This window comes from Triticum aestivum, chromosome 7B (genome assembly GCF_018294505.1).
Source record: "Triticum aestivum cultivar Chinese Spring chromosome 7B, IWGSC CS RefSeq v2.1, whole genome shotgun sequence".
Classification (NCBI taxonomy): domain Eukaryota; kingdom Viridiplantae; phylum Streptophyta; class Magnoliopsida; order Poales; family Poaceae; genus Triticum; species Triticum aestivum.
The window spans coordinates 337,451,699-337,477,229 of record NC_057813.1 but is presented as its reverse complement, the minus strand read 5'-3'; the positions used below and the strand labels follow the sequence as shown (position 1 = coordinate 337,477,229).

General features: G+C 44.5%; 1 protein-coding gene and 1 long non-coding RNA gene across 7 annotated transcripts; one reads left to right on the top strand and one right to left on the bottom strand.

Annotated features, from left to right (window-relative positions):
- Positions 1–253: 253 nt before the first annotated feature.
- On the bottom strand, positions 254–4,697 carry LOC123160703 (uncharacterized). Of its 5 annotated transcripts, XR_006480325.1 has the most exons (5): positions 4,205–4,697; positions 3,546–4,016; positions 1,054–1,356; positions 783–851; positions 257–665 (listed from the first exon to the last, which is right to left on the bottom strand). It is a non-coding gene; the product is annotated as an uncharacterized lncRNA (long non-coding RNA). The 5 variants fall into 5 exon arrangements; XR_006480324.1 differs by having other exon boundaries at positions 255–665; positions 783–1,356; XR_006480326.1 differs by having other exon boundaries at positions 255–1,356; positions 3,546–3,608; positions 3,733–4,016.
- Positions 4,698–5,255: 558 nt separating this feature from the next.
- LOC123157229 (protein TOPLESS-RELATED PROTEIN 2) lies at positions 5,256–16,369 on the top strand. Of its 2 annotated transcripts, XM_044575484.1 has the most exons (25): positions 5,256–5,870; positions 5,973–6,152; positions 6,242–6,355; positions 6,451–6,609; positions 7,729–7,909; positions 7,984–8,110; positions 8,200–8,309; positions 8,412–8,550; positions 8,635–8,744; positions 8,885–8,954; positions 9,150–9,223; positions 9,417–9,512; positions 9,590–9,685; positions 9,885–10,012; positions 10,134–10,368; positions 10,447–10,614; positions 12,900–13,007; positions 13,076–13,225; positions 13,519–13,629; positions 13,714–13,893; positions 14,063–14,191; positions 14,636–14,731; positions 15,104–15,289; positions 15,491–15,663; positions 15,750–16,369. In XM_044575484.1, exons 1-25 carry the CDS (start codon positions 5,791–5,793, stop codon positions 15,964–15,966), a joined length of 3,417 nt encoding a protein of 1,138 aa, XP_044431419.1. In that variant the 5' UTR covers positions 5,256–5,790; the 3' UTR covers positions 15,967–16,369. The 2 variants fall into 2 exon arrangements, with proteins under 2 accessions (XP_044431419.1, XP_044431420.1); XM_044575485.1 differs by lacking the exon at positions 12,900–13,007.
- Positions 16,370–25,531: the final 9,162 nt, after the last annotated feature.

Below are 25,531 nucleotides of genomic sequence, written 5' to 3'. Positions count from 1 at the left end.
GCCTATACTGATGTATTTCGAAATTACATGGGCCTGGCCCAATAATAAGGTGACGCAGCACCTAGAATAGCCTCTGGACGAAATTTATGAAGTGACATCTTGTATATTTCGTTCAAGGCTTCATGCACTCATTATGGTGCTTCAAAGTCCTGAAATCATCACTTGTAACTCCGTTCTTGTTCCCCTTGCGCATGCCATCATCTCCATGCTTGTTCTTGCTCCAATGTTCATCCTTCTCCAAGCTAGGCCCTTCATTTGTAAGCAAAACAAATGTATCCAATTTAGGCAGCATCATATTCTCATGAACATTAGAATCATTACCAAGAAACTAAAGTACCTGATAATTTAATTGGCATGCGCGAGCTCTAGAATTGGTCCAGTATATGTAGCAGTAGGGGCTGTGGGTGTAACAATGGTATTGATGTCCTCATCACCAACCCTAATGTCCCTCCCATCTCCCCTCCTGCCCCCGCTGCCGCCGGCCTAGTCCACGGTGGCGGTGGGCCCGACCCCAAAGGGTGTACATATTTATGAACATAGATGGTAGTCCATAACCATGTTGATATCATGTCCATCACCCAATTCTCTTCTGTTGAAGCAAGGTTACTTACAAATTTCAATGCAACACATAGTTGAGCGTGAACAGTTGGATGAACTTGCATGACCTGACTCAAAGTAGAAAGTGGTAAAAAAGAATCAGAGGTTCATATGAAAGTCCTAAGACACACCCCAAAGATGGAAAAGCAATCAGCATATTGTACATATGAATATTTGATGCATACTTATATATACACCATGTTGTCTTGTCTTCTTGCGCAATGCATGTCTTATCTTCATGAATCAATACTCCTCTTGAATCAAATATCACACATATTTTATGTACAGATCAAGAAACCGAGTTATTCCATGTATAAGCTTTCACATCTCAGGAATTAATCATACAAAAAAAATCTTAAGCTTTACTCCACTACTCTAACTTTATGTACCTGAACATTTCAAACGGAAATCAACCATTGTGCAAATACAAAAGGTAAGAGCCTAAACAAAAATTACCATGTTCCAAGTTGTGTCTCCTTACCCCCTCGCGTCGCCTCCCTTGGGCGACGCCAGGGGACACCAACCCTTGTGCCGACAGGTCCCTCCCATCTCCCCTCCTACCGCCGCTGTCGCCGGCCTAGTCCGCGATGGCGGCGGGCCCGACCCCAAAGGGTGTACATATTTATGAACATACATGGTAGTCCATAACCATGTTGATATCACGTCCATCACCCAATTCTCTTATGTTGAAGCAAGGTTACTTGCAAATTTCAATGCAACACTTAGTTGAGCTTGAACAGTTGAATGAACTGGCATGACCTGACTCAAAGCAGAAAGCGGTAAAAAAGAGTCAGAGGTTCATATCAAAGTCCTAAGACAACAATAGCACCCCAAAGATGGAAAAGCAATCAGCATATTGTAGATATTAACATTTGATGCATACTTATATATACACCATGTTGTCTTGTCTTCTTGTGCAATGCATGTCTCGAACTCTCGACTAATACAAAATAATAAATAAAAATGATTTACAAGCCTATTAACAGTACATTGGTTATGATCATGCCCTTGAATGGTAGACTAACAGCAGCACTACTCTCAATTTTTATTAATTTTGTCAGACCAACAACTATTTTGTTGCTTCCTGTCTACTGTTTTGAAGTTTTGCAATTTGCCAATGCAAGTCAGGGCAGCAATCCGTTTCCACATTATCCAACATCATGTCTTTGTAAACAATTCCATAGAATGATGGCGCCAACCCAAATACAATATGTTTTCACATTAAATATTTCAAAATTGAGTGCAGTGCTGCACTCAGCATAGCCATGAAAAAATAATAAGTGAACTACGGAGAAAATACCCCCACCGGGCTTCGTGTTTAAAATGATGACAAAAATTTACAAAATAATATTTAGATGATGACTACTGCAAAAAATATTTAAAAGATGACAACAGGGAGGCATGTATCTTCACGACTTCACCACCCAGATTTTTTTACAAACTACTCCCTCCATTTCTAAATATAAGTCTTTTTAGAGATTTCAATAAGTACTACATACAGATGTATGTAGACATACTTTAGAGTGTAGATTCACTCATTTTGCTCCGTATATAGTCCATACTGGAATATCTAAAAAGACTTATATTTAGGACCGGAGGGAGTAATATTTAGATGACTACTACTGAAGAACCCTAGTCCTTGAGAATGAAACCAGTTCTTTGTTTCCAAATGTGCCAACAAGCAAGAATAACAACATCAACAAAGAAAGGTTTGGTGTAAGTTCTAATCACCTGTTTTAAGAGCTAAATGATATCTCCAGATCCCTAGATAATTTGTCAAATAATCTGGATATGATACTAAACTCGCACACTAAAATTGCAGGAGAAGATACAAAATTGTAGGCTAAATGATGATACCCATTGTGTTATTTGTCCAACTTAAACATTTCGTGTGGTAATCTGTCGTGGATAAGACTAAATGTGAGCAACACTAAATTAGAAGATGGGCAAGTTCGAGCCTTCCTACTATTTTTACTTCAGATGCCTTCTGATAAAATTCCAAAGCATATAGTTCAAGAGGACGATCATGGCACACCGCTTCAAGGGTATGTGGGGTGGCCATGGTAGCATGTTCATGCACACTTAAATGGTCAGAAATCTTCAAGCTAACGCTTGCTAGTTTCTTAAGTGACTTTGTCTATGTAACAAAAAACTGTAAAGCTGGTCTAACTTTGGGAATCAGAGAAATGATAGTCAACATGGGATTGCAAATCACGATGACGAATTTGATCTGCCTCATCAAACACCAATATATGTTCCCTACGAAAGAAGTAATGATTTTAGATTGTCTACATCACATAACTTGGAATTTAAGATAACTTATAAATCAGGTTGTGTCCAATAATTTGGAGCTATGAGAATTTGAAGTTTGGAGTCCCGTCCAAGTGCCGGACTCACTGCCCAGAAGTGCGAACTAAGATATTCAAACTGTTCCTGCATTATTTTTGTTGCTAAATTCCGGTGCACTTAACAATAGCACCGCCACTAAAACTATGTTGCTTCCCCACCTTCTTGATCACATCCCAAGTTTGACTGGCAAAATCATTAGTGGGAAAGGGAATAATGCACAACCCATACCATCCTCGGACTCCATTTCTCCCATTATAGCTACCAAAACTGAATGTGGTAAGATACACTATCAGGGAACTGGAACTTTAATCATTGTTACCGGCGACATTTCTTTGCAGCGACACTTTACATAACCATATGATGTGCTAAACAGTCAAGATGCACAGTTTGCAGAGCTAAAAAGCAAAATGAATGGAATCTGGCTTAACAGAGTCTGATGATTTTTTCAACAGAAACGACTGATCCATCAATGTTACTGGTTTTTTTCCTCGAATACGCACAAGTGTGCGTATCATTTTATATAGAAGAGGGGGAACATCAATGTTAGTGTTAATCACACCATTACTTCATTTATTTTAGGAATACTGGAAACACATTACCTTACTTATTCCTTTGGACTGGTTGCCTCTGTAGCTTTGAGTGCTCGCTTTCTATGGTTCAACCTGAATAGGATTTGAACAAAGGCCAATGTTAAAGCTAGCAAAAAACTGAAACAAAATAAGATCGCATATGGATGGACAAGGCACGGAGTATAGGATCAGGGAGAGGCTATGCCGTGTGTATCACCGTCCCGTAGAGGAACAACGGCAGCGGCTTCCGTGTCGTCGGCTTTGCGTCACTGACCACGAGGAGGAACGGTCGTAGGGGCATATGCGTCCCTGACGCGAGGTCGAGGAACAGAGGCGAGGATTCATCGGCACATCAGCATTTTTAAATGCCCCGCCGGAGAAATCCATCTTCGCGGCCGAGCCCGCTGTGTCCCACGCCACCACCGCTGCTCGAGGGAGGAGATGGACCCCGCCGCCGCTGACGCAGGCCAAGCCCGTTGCGTCGGAGTTGTCGCCGCTGCTCTACATGTATCAAAATGAAATTTGCATAAGAAATTGGAGTAAAATCTAACACGTATTGTTTACTTAAGAAATCACAAGTTTCATCTCGTTAATACATTTTTTTAGAATCACACTACATCTCGCTAGTAAATGAGGAGAAATTCAGAGAAAGAGGCAGATTCGGCTAGCTAGTGATCTGTACCACTCACCGTCTGAATTGGCTACAGCTAAATCAAAGTGTTGCTTGCTAGTGAATGCATAGAAATTCAGAGGAAGAAACAGACTCGCTAGCTAGGGATCCAAAGAAAGAAGAAGCAGAAGACGCCAGGAAATTGCGACCACGGGCAGACGATCCAAGCTCTTGTGGGAGAACGGTATTCTTGGAAGCGAAAGCAGCAGAGCGGTGCATGGAAGGGAGCGCGGCGCCTCTCGTGCCCATGCCCTGTACTCAATCTGGATGGTACCCATTGCGCACCACGATGTGGGGCAAGCTGCAGGAGACACGGGAGGAGAGAACGGCGGGCGGCGACGGCGCGGGAGGACAGGGGGGCGGCGGGGCGGCGAACCACTTGGGCGGCGAATGGCGCGGGAGGATCGCTGAACGGCGTCCCGGCCCGTGCTGTTGCGTGGGGTGGGAGGATGAGGAGGGGGCGAGAGGTCGTGCGGGGGCGTGCGTGCGTGGGTGAGTTGCTGGCAGTTTTCTTTTCGAACGACAGCGGGGTCAGATCGATGGATTATTAGTTGCTTATATTAACCCAATGGCATGATGGGTAATTAGTTAACGTAACGGCATGATGGGTAATTAAGACGTAAAACACGTTTAGTATGTTGAAGGGATGTAGACCATCGGATTGCATGTTTCGATGGATAGGATGACTTTTCTTCGCCCTCTCGTGCTTTTATAGGTGTAGTAGATAGATAAGTAAGAAAAATACAAAAGTGTAGAAGCCTGAAAAGTTGGGTATCCTGTAGCGGGCGCGGTTGCCTGAACCCTGGCTGGCTGGCAGGCCCCGTTCAAATTTCGAAACCGCGGATGCGTGAGAGGGAGAAATGAATGGGTACGAGGAAGGATGCGAGAAATGGTTAACGGAAGTTTACCCCCTACCTGTGGCTGCAGACCTCACGATGGGAGTTACCCAGTTTGCCCCTGTCGTCCGTCCTCGTCAGTGGCTGCCAAGTAAATAGGGGTGCGTGGTCGTGGGCTCTCGTGTAATCTGGCGGGGCCTATATAAGGGGAGACGGGGGCGGAGTGGTTATAAAACGCAGCCCCAAAAAACCAAAAGCAGACCAGAAAAATAAATACTCCCTACTCCAAAGAGAGAGAGAGAGACTGGTTTTGGAGAGAGAAAGCGAAGTGGGGAGAGAGAGAGAGATAAGAAAAGGCAAACCCGTCCGTCGGCTAGAGCCAAGGGGAGAAGAAGGAAGCAGCAGCAGGCGGCGGCGGCGGCGGCCAAACCCTAGTCTACGTGCTGCGCCGCTGAGGGAGGAGATACGCGTGCACCACCGGTCGGCGCCAGGAGCTGCAGATCCGCGGCCGGGCCGCCGGAATCGGGGGAGATCCCGCCGGGATGGGTCCGCTTGGACTGTGACCTCGCTCCCGCCGCCCGTTTCGTCTCCCGGGGTTTTCGTCCTGCTAGGGTTCTGAGCTACTCGTTGGGTGTTTGGTGCGGTTTTTTCGGGGGGCGGTTGGGGCCCTGCGCTGGTTTCTACGGAGATTTGGGAGGGGATCTGCCGCCAAGGCGGGAGTCCTCCCTCGTCGTGAGCGCTGGAGACGCAGGGCGGGATCGGGGGAGCCATGTCGTCGCTCAGCAGGGAGCTGGTCTTCCTCATCCTGCAGTTCCTCGACGAGGAAAAGTTCAAGGAGACGGTGCACAAGTAAGTGTCTCGTCTCGTCTGGTTGATCAAGACAAAGTTTTGGAGCTATCTGGAGTTGTTGAAGCTGGTTTTTTTAACCCCCCGTCCATTTTGGTCGCGCAGGTTGGAGCAGGAATCGGGCTTCTACTTCAACATGAAGCACTTCGAGGACCTGGTCCAGGGTGGGGAGTGGGACGAGGTGGAGAGGTACCTCAGCGGCTTCACCAAGGTGGAAGACAACCGCTACTCCATGAAGATATTCTTTGAGATCCGCAAGCAGAAGTACCTTGAAGCCCTCGACAGGCAAGTCATATTGAAGCCTCTCCTCTCCTGCTCATTTGCTCAGGATCAACAGCGATTTGCAGGCGCTCAACTCAGTTTGCCTTTTGCAGGCATGATCGGGCCAAGGCAGTGGAGATACTCGTCAAGGATTTGAAGGTGTTTGCCTCCTTTAACGAGGAGCTGTTCAAGGAGATAACGCAGCTGCTGACTCTGGATAATTTTAGGTGTGGTGCTAATCGCTTGTTTGGAGCATTTTCGTATAGCAGAATGCTTGTGCATTGTGCTAATGTGGATGTAATTCTGTCTAAATCACAAACAGGCAAAATGAGCAGCTGTCCAAATACGGGGATACAAAGTCAGCCCGGAATATCATGCTCATGGAGCTTAAGAAGCTTATCGAGGCAAACCCTCTGTTCCGAGACAAGCTTAATTTCCCACCATTTAAAGCCTCAAGACTGCGCACGTTGATTAATCAAAGGTGATTGGTTAATTTTATTCATTGCATGCATTTAATTCCATGTTACTATTTTTTTCTACAGAGGGATGCGATCTGCTTGAACAATTTGTACTATTATTTCTTGAGCAAATAAGATTTGGCGTGCTTAAGATTCTGTTTAAATTTGTATATAACATAGCAGGCCAGCGCATGTTTTTCCTAATGGTACTTATAAGATTGGAAATGAGCTGTCACGAAGCTGCTATATTGGGAGGGTTTCCGTTTCTTTTTGTTTTCTTCTGGCCGTGCTTCCATCCTTCCTTAAAATGAGATGGATGAGTGAGAAAAAGAGGTGTGCAGTCTTTATACGGACACAAACTCGAAGTTTAGCACTTTCACGATGTATAAGGGGTATTTATGATTCTTGATTGTCAATGGTCATGCTCCAACCATTTAGTTTGGAAATTAAGAGGGGTGATTGTGTAAAAGGCAAACAGAATTAGCATTTTCTAGTGCTTTACCAAATCCTGGTTGTAGTTGTGAAGAGGGAGTTGTCCTGTCCATTTCATAAATGTTGCCCAGACATACTTGGGACATTTGATTGCTTGAACTTTAGTTGTTGACTATTCGTAAGTTGCCTGAATATTTTCCTCATCTGAGTCACATTTCTAAGCCTTTGGATCAACATCCAACCACCCTTACCTCATGCCACTCCAGATATAACATATGGAATGCAAATTGCAGAGTACACTAAAACTGCACCCTTCCAGGTTGTAACTTTAGGCCAACTAATATGCAATTTCAGGGATTTGTGATAATTTCAAGCAACTGAGAATTAGCAAAATAACAAGTTTTAGGTACTCATTCATAGCTTCTTACCTTGGTAATGTTTGATATGATTTCTACTTACAACTTTTTTGGGGTGTCAGTTGGATACTCTGTATGGCAAGTTCTTGCAGAATATAACAAAGATGTGTAGGTTTGTGACGTACCATATTTTTTTTTCTATTTTTTCTGCATACTGCCTATATTCAACACATGCAATGCTTGGGCTGTTTCCATAATGAAGACCTACAAGGCTTTCAGTATTGCCTTCTCTTGCTTTAGTTTCTTGTGGAGGGTGATGCTAACTGGACTGCTTTGATTTTGTATGTCATGTAGTCTTAACTGGCAACATCAGCTCTGCAAGAATCCTAGACCAAACCCTGACATAAAGACACTCTTCACGGATCACTCCTGTGCTGCTCCTACCAATGGAGCAAGAGCTCCTCCCCCTGCCAATGGTCCTCTTGTTGGACCAATCCCCAAAACAGCTGGATTCCCTCCAATGGGTGCTCATGCTGTACGTATCACGGCTATAGTTGAACATTTTGACTTTTTATATCATCCTATCATTTACTATTCTCAATCTTGCAGCCGTTTCAACCCGTGGTTTCACCATCTCCAAATGCAATTGCTGGTTGGATGACAAATCCCAATCCCTCCTTACCACATCCTGCTATTGCACAAGGGCCGCCCGGTCTTGTTCAGCCACCAAACACAGGTATCATAAAACTGCAATTCAGCAAAATGGTGTCTGTCACTGTTTCCATGTTGTTTCATTTCTTGTTTGGATGCTCTATTTGTTTGCAGCGGCATTTCTGAAGCATCCAAGGACTCCTACAAGTGCGCCTGGCATTGACTATCAGTCTGCAGATTCTGAACATCTGATGAAAAGAATGCGTGTAGGCCAGCCAGATGAGGTATTTGGGTGAACTTGGACTTGCCATAATTTCTGTTCTTTACTCATTTCTGTAACAGTGGATTGATGAAGCAGTTTTGACACCTTAAAAAAACTATATTAGGTGTCATTCTCTGGTGCAAGCCATCCTCCCAATGTTTACAGTCAAGAAGACCTCCCCAAACAAGTCGTTCGCACACTCAATCAGGGTTCTAATGTTATGAGCCTGGATTTCCATCCTGTTCAACAAACTATTCTTCTAGGTACATGCTTCAAACACTTTGCTTGGTTCTTGATGTTTTACTTTGTTAGTGCATATTATGTATTTAATGTCTGTTGTAAAACAGTTGGAACAAATGTTGGTGACATCGGGATATGGGAAGTTGGTTCACGCGAAAGGATAGCACACAAGACATTTAAAGTTTGGGACATTGGCTCCTGCACCTTGCCATTGCAGGTCATTATTTGAATGATAAATTCTTGGATCTATTTTATTCTGTGTTGTTAGCAACTTCTAATGTGCTGTAAGCCTGTAATTAGCAGCATTCTGACTTATATTGTCGTTCTAATGCATAAAATGTGTTGTTCTTTGTTCAGGCTGCACTAATGAAAGATGCTGCAATATGTGTCAATAGGTGTCTGTGGAGCCCTGATGGAAATATTTTAGGTATGGAAACAGGCAGTTTAACTGCATTATTCAAATACGTGCCATTTTTCAATAAGAAGATAGCATTTGGGCATTGTTTTATGCTTGGGAGTGCATATCATTTGGGCATGCTTCTCTGCTCAGGAGTGTTCTATTCCTTGTCACTTTTCTTGCTTGTCTGTAAGATTGATTCTTTAAGCTTGATTTGATTCTCAGGTGTGGCATTTTCAAAGCATATTGTTCAGACTTATACGTTTGTTCCTAATGGAGAGTTAAGACAGCAAGCAGAGGTACATGCATATTGATGAGACTATATATCAAATAGTTTTCTATGTACACCTCCATTCGGTCTGTTTGACAACGCGAGGTTTGGATTCAAGCCCTTAGGTGGACAGAGTCCTTAACTCCCCATAATGCCCAAACTAATCCTCATCGGAACCGCTTAATGGTTGCTAACTATTTGATTCTTTGTGAATTGCACAGATTGATGCTCACATTGGCGGGGTCAATGACATTGCATTCTCTCACCCCAACAAGTCCCTATCAATTATTACATGTGGCGATGACAAACTCATTAAGGTGAGGTTACTCATGATGTCACTGTTTTTAGAATGAAAAGAGAACATCCTTAGCATGCTTGCACATTTCATTTGCAGGTATGGGATGCTCAGTCTGGACAAAAGCAATACACATTTGAAGGCCATGAGGCTTCAGTGTACTCTGTTTGCCCTCACTACAAGGAGAACATTCAGGTACTTTCTGGATGATTTCACCTCTGCTATTCTTAAGCTATGCTCTGCCATTTTTGCACTGGTTCTGTACTTATTGTTTTGGCTGCTATCCATGTTGTGAGGTTCACTTAGTTTAATTTTGGTATCCCAGTCTTGTACTTCAAATTATTTCATCTTTATCGTCTGTCTGTGGGTTTCTACAACTTTAGCTTCTCTGCAGTTTATCTTTTCTACCGCCATCGATGGAAAAATCAAGGCATGGTTATACGACTGTTTGGGCTCACGGGTTGACTACGATGCTCCTGGACATTGGTGTACTACCATGTCTTATAGTGCTGATGGTACAAGGTGAGAAGCTTCAAGTGAAAAATTAAGCTAACATGCTGAAGGATGAAAGATCTACATTATACTCAATTTTTTTTAGAATTTGACACCCATATAATTTGTATGTTTTGAAATTTCCTTGCAGGCTCTTCTCTTGTGGAACTAGTAAAGACGGTGATTCCCACTTGGTCGAGTGGAATGAGACTGAAGGAGCTATTAAGAGGACATATAATGGCTTCAGGAAACGGTCACTGGGTGTTGTCCAGTTTGACACAACGAGAAACCATTTTTTGGCTGCTGGAGATGAATTCGTTGTTAAATTCTGGGATATGGATAACACCAACATACTGACAACAACAGATTGTGAGGGTGGACTGCCTGTAAGTCTATTTCTGTAGCTTTTTTTTTATGAATGTACGTACCAAGTGTTTTTGCTTGACTTTTACTGATTTATGCAGGCAAGCCCGCGCCTGAGATTTAATAGAGAAGGGTCATTGCTTGCTGTTACAGCAAATGATAATGGAATAAAAATATTAGCGAACACCGATGGGCAGCGTTTGCTGAGGATGCTAGAGAGCAGGGCTTTTGAAGGCTCTCGTGGACCCCCTCAACAAATTAATACCAAGGTAATGATGCATATACTTTTCATCAACATTTGCTTGTGTCCTAGGTTCACTTAGGGTATATAAATGTTACATTAATTTGGTCCTTATTTAGGTTTCTTGTTTTCTGGTATTTGTTTTTGTTTGCTCTATGCTGAAATCTTTATTTGAGCCTGTGACTGTTGCTGTTATGGTGCTGCTAGAAGGACGGCGCGAGAAGGCTGGCCGAGGGCCTTTTTTACCCACGGCCGGGCAAGAGGGAAGGGATTTCCTTCTTAATTCTTGCTTGATTAGATTGATACATCTCCTCTCTTTATATAGAGAGGTTTACTTGACTCCCAAGCAAGGCTTACTTGACCCCTAAGCAAGCGACCCTTATCTCTAATTAACCCTAAGACTAACGGGCTATACCGCCAGCCCAGGCCCATTACGTACTCTAACACTACACCCCACCTGGACATGCAGCTTGTCCTCGAGCTGCAGCCTAACCAACTTATAACCATGACTCGACGCAACACAAAGCTTACACCTAAAAACAAGCCTTTTACATCTCGGCTTGTTTTATGACTCTCAACCTGAAATGGACTGGGACGCTTTATTTTGGACCCCTCAACAAAAAGTGGACACCATCAGCATGTCGGACGTGCACGTGTACAGCCACCTGGATCCCATGGACACCACCTGGACCAAAGGAGTGCATGTGTATGGCCACTTGGAAGTGGTCACAAGAGCGACCAGCAGAGCCGCCCTCGCGGCGGCCGGCGGCGGAAAGCAGTGGTGCTACGCGGTGCGCTCCTGTCAGTGACACCCTGCCTTCTCCCCGCCGGACTGCTGTTGGTCTGCACTGCACAAGGAAGAGTGGAGGGCTTGCGATGGAGAATGACGAGGAGGGGTGCGCCTCCCCAACCGCCGATGTCACAGACTTTGAGGTCGCTGCCCGCGGGGAAAACAGCATGCTCGCCGCCCGTGGGGGAAACCGCATGCGCAAGATCCCCGACGCAGTAGACGAGATCGAGGTCCTTTGCGCAGCGAAGGGAAACTTGGAGGAGCGGCAGCTGTAGACCACACATCTCCCGCACACGCTGACGCACTAGGAAGCCGCGTGCAGCAGCCTGCAGCCTCACCGCCGCCGACACGTGGCGGGTAGCAATCCAAGACGGAAGCGGTGACGGCGATGGCGGGGACTTGATCTGCTGGATGTGGACGCCCTGGGATGGCGGCGACACTGATGGGAACGAGGTCGTCGCACTCCCGTTGTAGGGCATCCCATACTGGGCGGCGGAGCTCACCGGCGGTGGCTGCTGCAGCTGCAGCGGCTGCTGCGGTGTCGTGCCGGGCAGCGGCAGCGGCTGCTGCGGCGGAGCGCCGGTCGCGGCGGAGGCCGCTAGGAGCGCAGCCAGGGTTGGGCGGTGGTGGCGATGGATGGCAGCTACAGCGGCGCGGCGGAGGCCGCTAGGAGCGGCGGCTGCCACTGCAGCCAGTGTTGGGCGGTGGTGGCGATGGATGGCAGCTGCAGCGGCGCGGCGAAGGCCGCCTGGTGCGGCGGCTGCCACGGCAGCCACGGCGACGTGGGGGCGGCGATGGGCGGCGCAGCCGGGTGCGGTCCGTGGGACCCGGCCAAGAACAGGCGGATCTCCTGGACCGCCTGGGTTAGGTCCCGCAGCACCCCGAACACCTCCTCCCAGGTGAGGACAGCGGGGGCGGGCGCGACGGAGGATCCCGGCGCGGGCAGGAGTGGGGCGACGGTCGTGGTGGTCGCCGGAGGCGACAAGGTGACCGGCAGCGGAAGAGACGGGCTTGGCGGCGGTGAAGACATGATCGAACCGAAGCTAGCTGATACCAAATTGGTATGGCGCTGCTAGAAGGACGACGCGAGAAGGCTGGCCGAGGTCCTTTTTTGCCCACGGCCGGGCAAGAGGGAAGGGATTTTCCTTCTTAATTCTTGCTTGATTAGATTGATACATCTCCTCTCTTTATATAGAGAGGTTTACTTGACTCCCAAGCAAGGCTTACTTGACCCCTAAGCAAGCGACCCTTATCTCTAATTAACCCTAAGACTAACGGGCTATACCGCCAGCCCAGGCCCATTACGTACTCTAACAGTTGCCTACAGTCTTAAAGGACATTTGCATCCAGCTGTATCTGTACGGTGCACATAAGATGAGTTCCAATGATGATTTTGAAACAACTAATTCATTCAACTACTATTCCACTTTAGCTGCATAATGTTGATTTCTATTTGGCCTGGCAATTACTGAAGATCGTATTAATAAGTGCCATGTACTCACTTCTAATTTTTTTTAACGTAGCCTCCACTGCTCACCAACCTTGGTTCTGCTTCAAATGTATCTAGTCCTATAGCAGTGAACGCAGAGCGACCTGATAGGATGTTGCCTGCAGTATCAATGAGTGGACTGGTTAGTTCCCACAGCCTTTCTTGTTCTTCAATACATTGGCTTGCTAAATGTCGTGAACAAATTTGCAGGCATCTATGGATGTTAGCAGAACGCCGGATGTTAAACCAAGAATAACTGAGGAATCTGAAAAGCTGAAGACCTGGAAGTTGGCCGACATTGTTGATTCAGGACATCTTCGGGCACGGCGTTGTCCAGATACAGCAGCATCTCCAACAAAAGTATGTTGGCCAAGTTGCATAATTACCTTTAGTTATCTGTGTGTTTTATTGAGTTACAAATATTGAGCATGCAATTTCAACTTACACATACAATCTGTTTCTTTAAGATATAGAAGAGGGTAGTCATATTGTCTGTTTGATATTTGACTGTAGTTATTATTTCATAAAGGTTTATATTTGCCTTTAGTTTTTTGCTATATAATTGGCAGTTCACTATTTGCCAAGCAATTTTGTTAATGCTCTGGGCAATGTAAAACTTCTGATGAGTCACATTTTATTTGTTTCCTCAACAGGTTGCCCGTTTGTTGTATACAAATAGTGGGGTTGCACTTTTGTCTCTCGGTTCCAATGCTGTTCATAAGCTGTGGAAATGGCAACGCAGTGACAGGAATCCTAATGGCAAGGTACACTGAAGTTGTATTTATTTGGATTTCAGTTGCAATCTTTTTTTGCTTGCCTTCTGAATTATCTTTACCCTCTTCTGTTAGTCTACTGCATCTATTTCGCCTCACCTGTGGCAACCAGCAAATGGGATTCTAATGACAAATGACACAAGTGATGGCAACCCAGAAGAAGCAACTGCCTGCATTGCGTTGTCTAAAAATGACTCCTATGTTATGTCTGCATCTGGTGGCAAAGTCTCTTTGTTCAATATGATGACGTTCAAGGTAAATGGCTTCTCCAGCATATAGACAATCCTCCCTCCCCCTCTGAACCAACCTGCACACTTAGGGTAATATAGCGTCCTGATAAGCCATTACTCCAGATAACAAGAACCATAATTGCGTTACTGCCTTTATCCGACTTTCCTGATTAGATATGTGAAATCTGTCACAGGTCATGACTACTTTCATGGCACCTCCACCTGCTGCGACTTTCCTCGCATTCCACCCACAGGACAATAATATTATTGCTATAGGAATGGAGGACTCGACCATTCAAATCTACAATGTCCGTGTTGATGAGGTGTGTGCTGCTAACTTATGAAGCTCACTTGAATTGAAGTATCAATGTGTCATTGCTTTTAAATAATATGTTTTGTATCTCCTCTTGCTTTGCCCTATTTGATGTATCTGAGATTACACTTAGGGTGTATTTAGTTTTAGCCCAAGCTCACCCTACCAAAAAATTGGTTAGCCCAAATTTTGTTCATGGTATTGGTTGCCCATGATTCGTCCAATGTTGGCAAGAAAAATGAACTAGAGTGGATAAAATTTTGGTAAGATAGATTTTGGACACAAACCGAACATACCATTACAATTTCTGTCGATCAAAAACCTTCAACCGACACTTTTTGTCTGGTAACAATTGAACCCTTTCATGTTGGATTTGCACTTAATATTGATTTATTTTGCACTAAATCTTGATTCAAAAGCCATGTACTAATGTCAACTCCACAAAATTACTTAGGTTAAAAGCAAGCTCAAGGGTCATCAGAAAAAGATTACCGGACTGGCATTTTCTCAATCAATGAATGTTCTTGTATCTTCAGGTGCTGATGCTCAGGTATGATCTTTTACTTTGTTATAAATTATTGTACCGGCTAATTGTTCAAATCGCTATGCGGAAACGGTCCAATTCATGTTAGTCGCATGCCAGGCCATTCATTAGTCTGTTTATTATATTTTCTTTGCGATTGGGCCAAGGTTTACGAGTCGACGAGTCGTCCTGAGGTTGAGACTCGTAGACTAAGCGTGAGTAGTCGACACTAAAGTTGCGACTCATAGACTAGTCGACACTGAAGTGTAGTCGGCCCTGGAGGAGACTCATAGACTAGTCAAGACTAGTCCTTGGACTCATAATCCATGGATTGGGCAAACAACTATGATGTCATATATTTGTTCTCAAATCATTGATTGATGAAACCAAAATTTGCAGCTATGCGTCTGGAGCATTGATGGTTGGGAGAAGAAGAAATCAAAATATATCCAACCCCCGGCAAATCGCTCTGGTGCTTTAGTTGGCGATACAAGGGTCCAGTTTCACAATGACCAAACACATCTTCTTGTAGTTCATGAGAGCCAACTGGCAATCTATGATGGAAATCTTGAATGCTCGCGCTCGGTTAGTCATGACTAAAATTTATTACTTTTGTATCTGCTTGTTATTCCATATTCACATTGTTTCTTACCCTAGGTTTATTACTCACTACATGTCATTGCTAAATATTTTTGATTTATACATATTTGCTTCTTTCTCCTTTATGGATTATTATTGTTACTGGGCATCTTCATTGATTTCCCCTGTTACTTGATGCAAATGCAGTGGTACCCAAGAGATGCACTGCCAGCGCCAGTTTCGAGTGCAATATACTCGTGTGATGGTCTCCTGGTTTACGCTGGTTTCTGTGATGGTGCTATTGGAGTGTTTGAAGCCGAGTCCCTTAGGTTGCGTTGCAGGATTGCACTTTCCGCCTATGTGCCTCCTTCAATATCTAGGTATGCTGCTCAGTGTCACTGCTTGTTTTTGTTTTCATACGTGGCTGCGTTTTGCTTATTATTTCCCCTGTTTGTTAATCCAACAGCGGGGCAAGTGTGTACCCCATGGTTGTAGCGGCGCATCCCTTGGAGCCTAACCAAATTGCAGTTGGAATGAGTGATGGGGCAGTTCATGTGGTTGAGCCGCTGGACGCTGACCCAAAGTGGGGAGTCGCGCCCCCCCAGGATAACGGAGCCCATCCGTCCATGTCATCAGCTCCAGCAGCATCTAACAACCAGACGTCTGATCAGCCAACGAGATGACTCAGGCCACTAAACAATGGTAGGACTCTAGGAGATAGGGAGAAAGAAAACAGTTAGATTCATGAGACAAGGTGAGGTGATATGTATCAAGTCCACACCATCGCCTTGCCACAGATGGTGATTGATGATGGCATGTCTTAGATTAGTTTTTGGTTCCTGGTTGTTTTTTTGCCCCCAAAATCTTAACTTCCTCACCTGGTGCCGTCTTCCTTTGTAAAGCTTTTCCTGCTCCCAGCTAGTGGTGGTTACTTAGAAGCAGTTATTTGTTTTTATTTATTTATGCTCCTTTATTTGTGGGGGTAGTTACTTTGTAGTGTAAAATATGCTTGTCGTGTTGGATGATGATGATATTTGCTTCGCTCGTTGCCGCCGATTCGATTGGCCATTTGGCTTATTTGATTGATGGGAGGATTTGTAGTGTAAAGGTTTTGAAGACGATTTGATTTGCCTTGTTGAAATTGGTTGGCACCATGTGGTGGTTTGCTAAGTCCACGTCCAAAGCCGGCGGACGCTAAGGCCTACAACGCGATGCTATTGGCGGGAGTTAAGAAAATCCCAGCGATCTGGAATAGGATTCTTTCCTAGGTTCAGGACATCTCCGACGCTATTACTGCAGCAAATAAAAGTGGACATGTTTGGGCGTGTCTATGGACAGCTTCAGGGGAGCCAGCCACCCAACTTGGTCCACCAAATAAAAATGATGCACCAAATAAAAGTGGACATGGCATTCTCATTAATATAGGATTTTTTTTACATAGCAAAAATTAAGGATTTAATTGTTTTAGTCTAAATCTTTGCGGGCCATGGGCATGTCTGTCCCACGTCCTACTCTTCGCCGGATGTGGGCATGTCCGTCTCTTCGTCGGAGTTCATAGCCTGGTTGTGGATGTCGCTGTTGGAGGTGAGATAGATGTGGACGGTCTGACCTCGTGGCGATGTTGGCAATGTTTTGGTCCGCAATCGCATGTGCCGCCTCGGCTGTGATCTACTCGAACTGGCGGTCACACTCCATCTTGTACGCGGAGCCGCCACCACTCATGACGGATGGCGCAGACGCTACACACAGACGGATGGCGCAGACGCTACACACAGACTCGTATAACGCTCGTTGCTTATCCGCGACGACCTCCTTGTTCTCCTGCTCGTCGATGATCTGTTCCTTTGTGAGCCGGTGCCGCTCTAGGAGCTGCAGGTTGTATCGTCCTCCTGGAAGATCCAAAACACGAGTACAACAACTTGATTGCACTCTCATTGTCACATAGAGGCATCTTGTTCGTAGTAATACCATAACCTTTCGATGTTTGCCTCATCCAGCCATCGAGTACAACAACTTGCGGCGGCGAAATACTCGGCTTCGGTGGTGGAGAGGGAGACACAATTTTGCTTCTTCAAGGGCCAACTTACCGGGGAGCGTCCAAGGAATTGACATGAACCCGAGGTTGACTTTTGTTGTACTCTATTGAAATTAAGAGTTTGAGAAAATATCACCGGAAAAGTTTTCGAGATAATAGGAATTGTTTCGAGAGAAAATCGGAAGTGTTTCGGGGAAACCACAAGCGTTTCAAAGAAAACCAGGAAGGTGGAAAAGTTTCGAGGGGCCTAATAATATAAGAGGGCGACAGTATTTATCGGGACCCCCCAGGATTATTCTAGGTGCGACAGGCTAGCATATAATAGGCTAAAGTCTATAAGGGGGCAACCACATGGACCTAGAGGCTCCATAAGGGTGGCGCCCACCTTTGGCTTGCCCTACAAGCTAAGCATGCGACTAGGAGTTGGAGAAGGGTGGCTCCCCCAAGGGAGGGATTCCCCTCCTCCAGTCGGCTACGCCCCCTCCCACACCTATATATATGCAAGGGGGTGCCCTCCCCAGAGACAAGTTCTCCTCTCTCTCTCTCTCTCTCTCTCTCTCTCTCTCCCTCTCTCTCTCTCTCTCTCGTTTCGCGCGCCCCTTCTCTCACAAGCTCTAGTTCTCCAGAAAAGTAGAGCGCCGCAGCAAGGCTCTTCCTCCCTCTTCAAGTTCCCCGACGATGCCTAGCTCTGAACGGTGAAGTGTTGCCGGATCATCGATCTCGTATGCGTGCAATCCGTAGAGATAATGCTTTCGATTTTCGTATGAGGGACTGCGTGGGACGGTTCAAGGGACTTCAAGAATGATCTACACCAACTCTTTTTCCGCTGCAACTCGATGTTGGCAACAACCAGATCTAACCTTGTATGCATCTTCATAGTGATCCCGGGATCTTGATCCGTAGGCTAATTTTTTTTTTGTTTTCTACTATGTTTCCCAACAATAGGTCCTTGTATGTCATCATCATGGTTTGAAAGTGCTAAAAACTCCACTGGAAATTTCGTTCTTGTTCCCTATGCTCACACCTTCATATCCAACTTGATCATGCTCGTTTCGCGCGTCCCTTCTCTCACAAGCTCTAGTTCTCCAGAAAAGTAGAGCGCCACAACAAGGCTCTTCCTCCCTCTTCAAGTTCCCCGATGATGCCTAGCTCTGAACGGTGAAGTGTTGCCGGATCATTGATCTCGTATGCGTGCAATCCGTAGAGATAATGCTTTCGATCTTCGTATGAGGGACCACGTGGGACGGTTCAAGGGACTTCAAGAATGATCTACACCAACTCTTTTTCCGCTGCAACTCGATGTTGGCAACGACCAGATCTAATCTTGTATGCATCTTCATAGTGATCCCGGGATCTTGATGCGTAGGCTAATTTTTTTGTTTTCTACTATGTTTCCCAACAACAGGTCCTTGTATGTCATCATCATGGTTTCAAAGTGCTAAAAACTCCACTGGAAATTTCGTTCTTGTTCCCTATGCGCACACCTTCATATCCAACTTGATCATGCTCCAATATCCATCCGTTTTGTCCATGCCAGGCCCATCATTTCTAAACAACACAAATGCATCCAATTTATGCAGCATCATATCCTTGTTGGAAATATGCCCTAGAGGCAATAATAAAGTTGTTATTATCATATTTCCTTGTTCTTGATAAGTGTTTATTCTCCATGCTATAATTGTTGACTGGAACTTAAATATATGTGTGGATACATAAACAAACACCATGCCCCTAGTGAGCCTCTACTAGACTAGCTTATTGATTAAAGATTGTTAATGTTTCCAAACCATAGACATGAGTCGTCATTTAATAATGAGATCACATCATTAGGAGAATAATGTGATGGACTGACCCAATCGTAAGCTTAGCATATTATCGTGTCACTAAGTTCAAATTGCTATTGCTTCCTTAATGTCAAGTATCTATTCCTTTGACCATGAGATCATGTCACTCCCTAATACTCGAAGAATGCTTTGTGGGTATCAACTAGCACTCCGTAACTGGGTGATCATAAAGGCGCTCTTCAGGTATTTCAAAAGGTACTATTTGGGTGGTATGGATCAAGACTGGGATTTGTCACTCCATGTGACAGAGAGATATCTCTAGGCCCTCTTAGTAATACAACATCCTAAGTAGCTAGCAAGCATGTGACTAATGTGTTTAGTCATGGGGATATCGTATTACGGAATGAGTAAAGAGAAACTTTTCAGGTAACGAGATTGAACATGGTATGGTGATACCGATGATCGAATATCGGGCAAGTAAAATATTGCGAGACAAAGGGAATGGAATACAGGATTGTTTCAATCCTCGACATTGTGGTTCAAACAGATAAAGATCTTCATTGAATATGTGGGAGTCATTATGGGAATCCAGGTCCCTCTATTGATTATTGATCGGATAAGTTGTCTCGATCATGTCCGCATGTTGTCGAAACCGCAGGGTTACGCACTTAACATTCGGTAACGCTAGGGCAGTAATGGGATATTCATAATGGTGAGACCGATTATAGTTTGGAATGTCATATGGGATCCGGGATATGATGAGGAGCTTCAGAATTGTTTGGAGATAAAGTTTCATATAAGAAAAGTGGTTTTCAGGGTTCCGAAAAATGTTCGGGATTTTTTGGTATTGTACGGGGAAGGTTCTAGAAGGTTCCAGAGTGGGGACCACCTGCATGGAGGGACCCACATGGACGTGGGTAGTGAGGCAAGTCCCCACACCCCTGGTCCAGGCGCACCAAGATCCCCCCATAAAAGAAATAGGATCATATCCCAAAGGGATAAGATCAAGACCCATAAAAAAAGAGGGATCACGATTGGTGGGGAAGGAAATGAGGGGATTTCCTTCGCCCCTTGGACGCCGGACCTAGAGGCTTGGAGGGCAAGCATCTAGCCCCCCCACATCTAAGGTGCCTGCCCTCCCTTATAATCCTCCCTCCTCCTTCGCAGACGCTTGGTGAAGCCCTGCGAGAGCTCCACCATAAACTCCACCACCACATTGTCATGCTCACCTAGATCCCATCTACCTCTACCTCTCGCTTCTTGAATCAAGAAGAAGGAGATGTCACAGAGCCGTACGTGTGCATATCTCAAAGGTGCCGCTCGTGCGACGCTGGATCGGAGTGGATCGCAAAGAAAGTACAACTACGCCAACCACGCTCGTTAGAATGTTTCCGCTTTTGGTCTACAAGGGTATGTAGACTTTCCCCACTCATTGCTAGCATCTAGTAGATTAGAACTTGGGTGAATTCGTTGGAATCTTTTTGTTTTCCATGCAACGATTCCCTTCAATTCTCATTACCAAGAAATGAAAGTACCTGATAATTTAATTGGCATGCGCGAGCTCTAGTAATTGGCACAATAGTGTAGTAACAAGAGTCGTGAGTGTAACTATGGTAGGGATTGTTGGGGAACGTAGCATGCAATTTCAAAAATTTCCTACGCTCATGCAAGATCTATCTAGGAGATGCATAGCAACGAGGGGGGATAGTGTGTCTACGTACCCTCGTAGATCGTAAGCGGAAGCGTTTATCACGCGGTTGATGTAGTCGTACTCTTCGCGATCCGATCACGTTCCAACCGATCTAGTGCCGAACGGACGGCACCTCCGAGTTTAGCACACGTGCGGCTCGATGACGTCTCCTCCTTCCCGATCTAGCAAGCGGGAGAGAAGAAGTAGATGGGATCACAACCAACACGATGGCATGGTGGTGATGGTGGTGGTGGAGCATCGACAGCGCTTCGCTAAGCATCGCCTCGACGAGGCGGTGGAACTATGAAGTAACAAGAGAGAGAGGGGCGCCAAAGTCTTGGTGTATCCTCTTAGGGCGCCCCTCCCCTCTATATATAGGTGGAGGGGTGTGGCAAACATCCCCTCCAAGCCCTAGGGCACAACTAAGGGGGAGAGGACTTGGACTCCAAGTCCAATCCTATTCCTACTAGGATTCCTTCCTTATTTGCCTTCCCTAGCCACATGGGCTTTTGAGGACTTGGTGCACCTATCCCAATAAGGCTAGGGCACCTCCCCGCAGCCCATGCTAGCCCTTGGGTCGTGGTGAACCCACTTGTGGACTTCCGTACCCCTCCGGAATCCTCCGAAACCTTCTGGAAGCTTCCCAGTACATTACCAAAAAAACTGCACCTTTTTCCAGAACCCAAAATGACTTCCTACATGTAAATCTTCACCTCTCAACCATTCCGAGACTACTCATGAAGTCCGGGATCTCATCCGGGACTCCGAACAACATTTTGTTACCACTCATCAAATATCCCAATACTACTCTAGCGTCAACGAACGTTAAGCGTGCGACCCTGCGGGTTCGAGAACTATGTAGACATGACCGAGACACCTCTCCGGTCAATGACCAATAGAGAAACCTGGATGTCCATATTGACTCCTACATATTCTACGAAGATCTTTATCGGTCGAACCATAATGACAACATACTTATTCCCTTTGTCATCGGTATGTTACTTGCCCAAGATTCGATCGTCAGTATCTTCATACCTATTTCAATCTCGTTACTGGCAAGTCTCTTTACTCGTTCCATAATGCATCATCCTGCAACTAACTCATTAGTCACATTGCTTGCAAGGCTTCATATGATGTGCATTACCGAGAGGGCCCTGAGATACCTCTCCGATACTCGGAGTGACAAATCCTAATCTTGATCTATGCCAACCCAATAAACACCTTCGGAGATACCTATAGAGCATATTTATAATCACCTAGTTACGTTGTGACATTTGATAGCACACAAGGTATTCCTTCGGTATCCGGGAGTTGCATAATCTCATAGAATATGTATTTGACATGAAGAAAACAGTAGCAATAAAACTGAACGATCATTATGCTAAGCTAACGGATGGGTCTTGTCCATCACATCATTCTCCTAATGATGTGGTCCCGTTCATCAAATGACAACACATGTCCATGGCTAGTAAACTTAACCATTTTTATTAACGAGCTAGTCCAGTAGAGGCATACTGGGGACACGATGTTTTGTCTATGTATCCACACATGTATCAAGTTTCCGGTTAATACAATTCTAGCATGAATAATAGACATTTATCATGATATAAGGAAATTTAAAATAACAACTTTATTATTGCCTCTAGGGCATATTTCCTTCAGTCTCCCACTTGCACTAGAGTCAATAATCTAGTTCACATCGCCATGTGATTTAACACCAATAGTTCACGTCTGTATGTGATTAACACCCATAGTTCACATCGCCATGTGACCAACACCCAAAGGGTTTACTAGAGTCAATAATCTAGTTCACACCGCTATGTGATTAACACCCAAAGAGTACTAAGGTGTGATCATGTTTTGCTTGTGAGAGAAGTTTAGTCAACGGGCCTGCCACATTCAGAGCCGTATGTATTTTGCAATTTTTCTATGTCTACAATGCTTTGCATGGAGATACTCTAGCTAATTGCTCCCACTTTCAATATGTAATCCAGATTGAGACTCAGAGTCATCCAGATCGGTGTAAAAGCTTGCATCGACGTAACTCTTTACGACGAACTCTTTATTACCTCCATAACCGAGAAATATTTCCTTAGTCCTCTTAGGCAACTAAGGATAACTTTGACTGGTGTCCAATGATCCACTCCTGGATCACTATCGTACCCCCTTGCCAAACTCATGATATGGTACACAATAGGTCTGGTACACAGCATAGCATACATGATAGAACCTATGGCTGAGGCATAAGGAATGACTTTCATTCTCTCTCTATCTTCTGCCGTGGTCGGGCTTTGAGTCTTACTCAACTTCACACTTTACAATACAGGCTAGAACTCCTTGTTGACTAATCCACTTTGAACTCCTTCAAAATCTTGTCAAGGTGTGTGCTTTGTGAAAGTCCTATTAAGCATCTCGATCTATCTCTATAGATCTTGATGCCCAATACATAAGTAGCTTTACCGAGGTCTTTTATTGAAAAATACTTATTCAAATATCCTTTTATGCTATCCAGAAATTCTATATCATTTCCAATCAACAATATGTCATCCACATATAATATCAGAAATGCTACAGAGCTCCCACTCACTTTCTTGTAAATACAGGCTTCTCCAAAAGTCTATATAAAATCATATGCTTTGATCACCTCATCAACGCGTATATTCCAACTCTGAGATGCTTGCACCAATCCATAAATGGATCGCTGGAGCTTGCACACTTTGTTAGCACCTTTAGGATCGAAAAAACCTTCTGGTTGCATCATATACAGCTCTTCTTTAAGAAATCCATTAAGGAATGCACTTTTGACATCCATTTGCCAGATTTCATAATCATAAAATGCAGCAATTGCTAACATGATTCAGACAGACTTAAGCATCGCTACGGGTGAGAAAGTCTCATCGTAGTCAACTCCTTGAACTTGTCAAAAACCTTTTGTGACAAGTCGAGCTTTATAGACAGTAACATTACCATCAGTGTCAGTCTTATTCTTGAAGATCCATTTATTCTCTACGGGTCGCCGATAATCGCGCTAATCCACCAAAGTCCACACTTTGTTCTCATACATGGATCCTATCTCAGATTTCATGGTCTCAAGCCATTTATCGGAATCTGGGCTCATCATAGCTTCTTCATAGTTCGTAGGTTCATCATGGTCAAGTAACATGACTTCCAGAACAAGATTACCGTACCACTCTGGTGCAGACCGTGCTCTGGTTGACCTATGAGGTTCTGTAGCAACTTGATCCGAAGTTTCATGTTCATTATCATTAACTTCCTCTCTAGTTGGTGTAGGCATCACGGGAATGGATTTCTCGCATGAGCTACTTTCCAAATTGAGAGAAGGTACAATTACCTCATCAAGTTCTACTTTCCTCCCACTCACTTCTTTTGAGAGAAACTCCTTCTCTAGAAAGGTTCCATTCTTGGTAATAAAGATCTTGCATTCAGATCTGTGGTAGAAGGTGTACCCAATTGTTTCCTTCGGGTATCCGATGAAGATGCACTTCTCCGATTTGGGTTCGAGCTTATTAGGCTGAAGCCTTTTGACATAAGCATTGCATCCCCAAACTTTAAGAAACGATAGCTTAGGTTTATTGCCAAACAACAATTCATATGGTGTCCTCTCAGTGGATTTTGACGGTGCCCTATTTAACGTGAATGCAATTGTCTCTAATGCATAACCCCAAAATGATAGTGGTAAATCATTAAGAGACATCATAGATCGCACCATATCCAATAAAGTACAGTTACGACGTTCAGAGACACCATTATGCCGTGGTGTTCCAGGTGGCGTGACTTGTGAAACTATTCCACATTGTTTTAAATGAAGGCCAAACTCATAACTCAAATATTCTCCTCCACGATCAGATCGTAGAAACTTTACTTTCTTGTTACGATGATTCTCCACTTCACTCTGAAATTCTTTGAACTTTTCAAATGTTTCAGACTTGTGTTTCATTAAGTAGATATACCCATATCTGCTCAAATCATCTGTGAAGGTCAGAAAATAACGATACCCGCCACGAGCCTCAACACTCATCGGACCGCATACATCGATATGTATTATTTCCATTAAGTCATTAGCTCGTTCCATTGTTCCAGAGAATGGAGTTTTAGTCATATTGCCCATGAGGCACGCTTCGCAAGTATCAAATGATTCATAATCAAGTGATGCCAAAAGCCCATCAGCATGGAGTTTCTTCATGCGCTTTACACCAATATGACCTAGACATCAGTGCCACAAGTACGATGCACTATCATTATCAACTTTGCATATTTTGGCATCAACATTATGAATATGTGTATCACTACGATCGAGATTCAATAAACCATCAACATTGGGTGTATGACCATAGAAGGTTTTATTCACGTAGATAGAACAACAATTATTCTCTGTCTTAAATGAATAACTGTATTGCAATAAACATGATCTAACCATATTCATTCTTTAACGCAAACACCAAATAACATTTATTTAGGTTCAATTCTAATCCCAAAAGTATAGGGGGTGTGCGATGATGATCATATCAATCTTGGAACCACTTCCAACGTACATCGTCACTTCACCCTCAACTAGTCTCTACTAATTCTGCAACTCCTGTTTCGAGTTACTAATCTTAGCAACTGGACAAGTATCAAATACCCAGGGGTTACTACGAGCACTAGTAAGGTACACATAAATAACATGTATATCAAATATACCTTTGTTAACTTTGCCATCCTTCTTATCTGCCAAATAT

Bases quoted from the DNA above. Each gene is read 5' to 3' on its own strand.
- LOC123157229 (XM_044575484.1), top strand. From the start codon at position 5,791: ATGTCGTCGCTCAGCAGGGAGCTGGTCTTCCTCATCCTGCAGTTCCTC. The intron at 9,686-9,884 runs GTACTTTCTGGA...GCTTCTCTGCAG, and splicing joins ACTACAAGGAGAACATTCAG to TTTATCTTTTCTACCGCCAT. The intron at 15,664-15,749 runs GTATGCTGCTCA...TTAATCCAACAG, and splicing joins GTGCCTCCTTCAATATCTAG to CGGGGCAAGTGTGTACCCCA.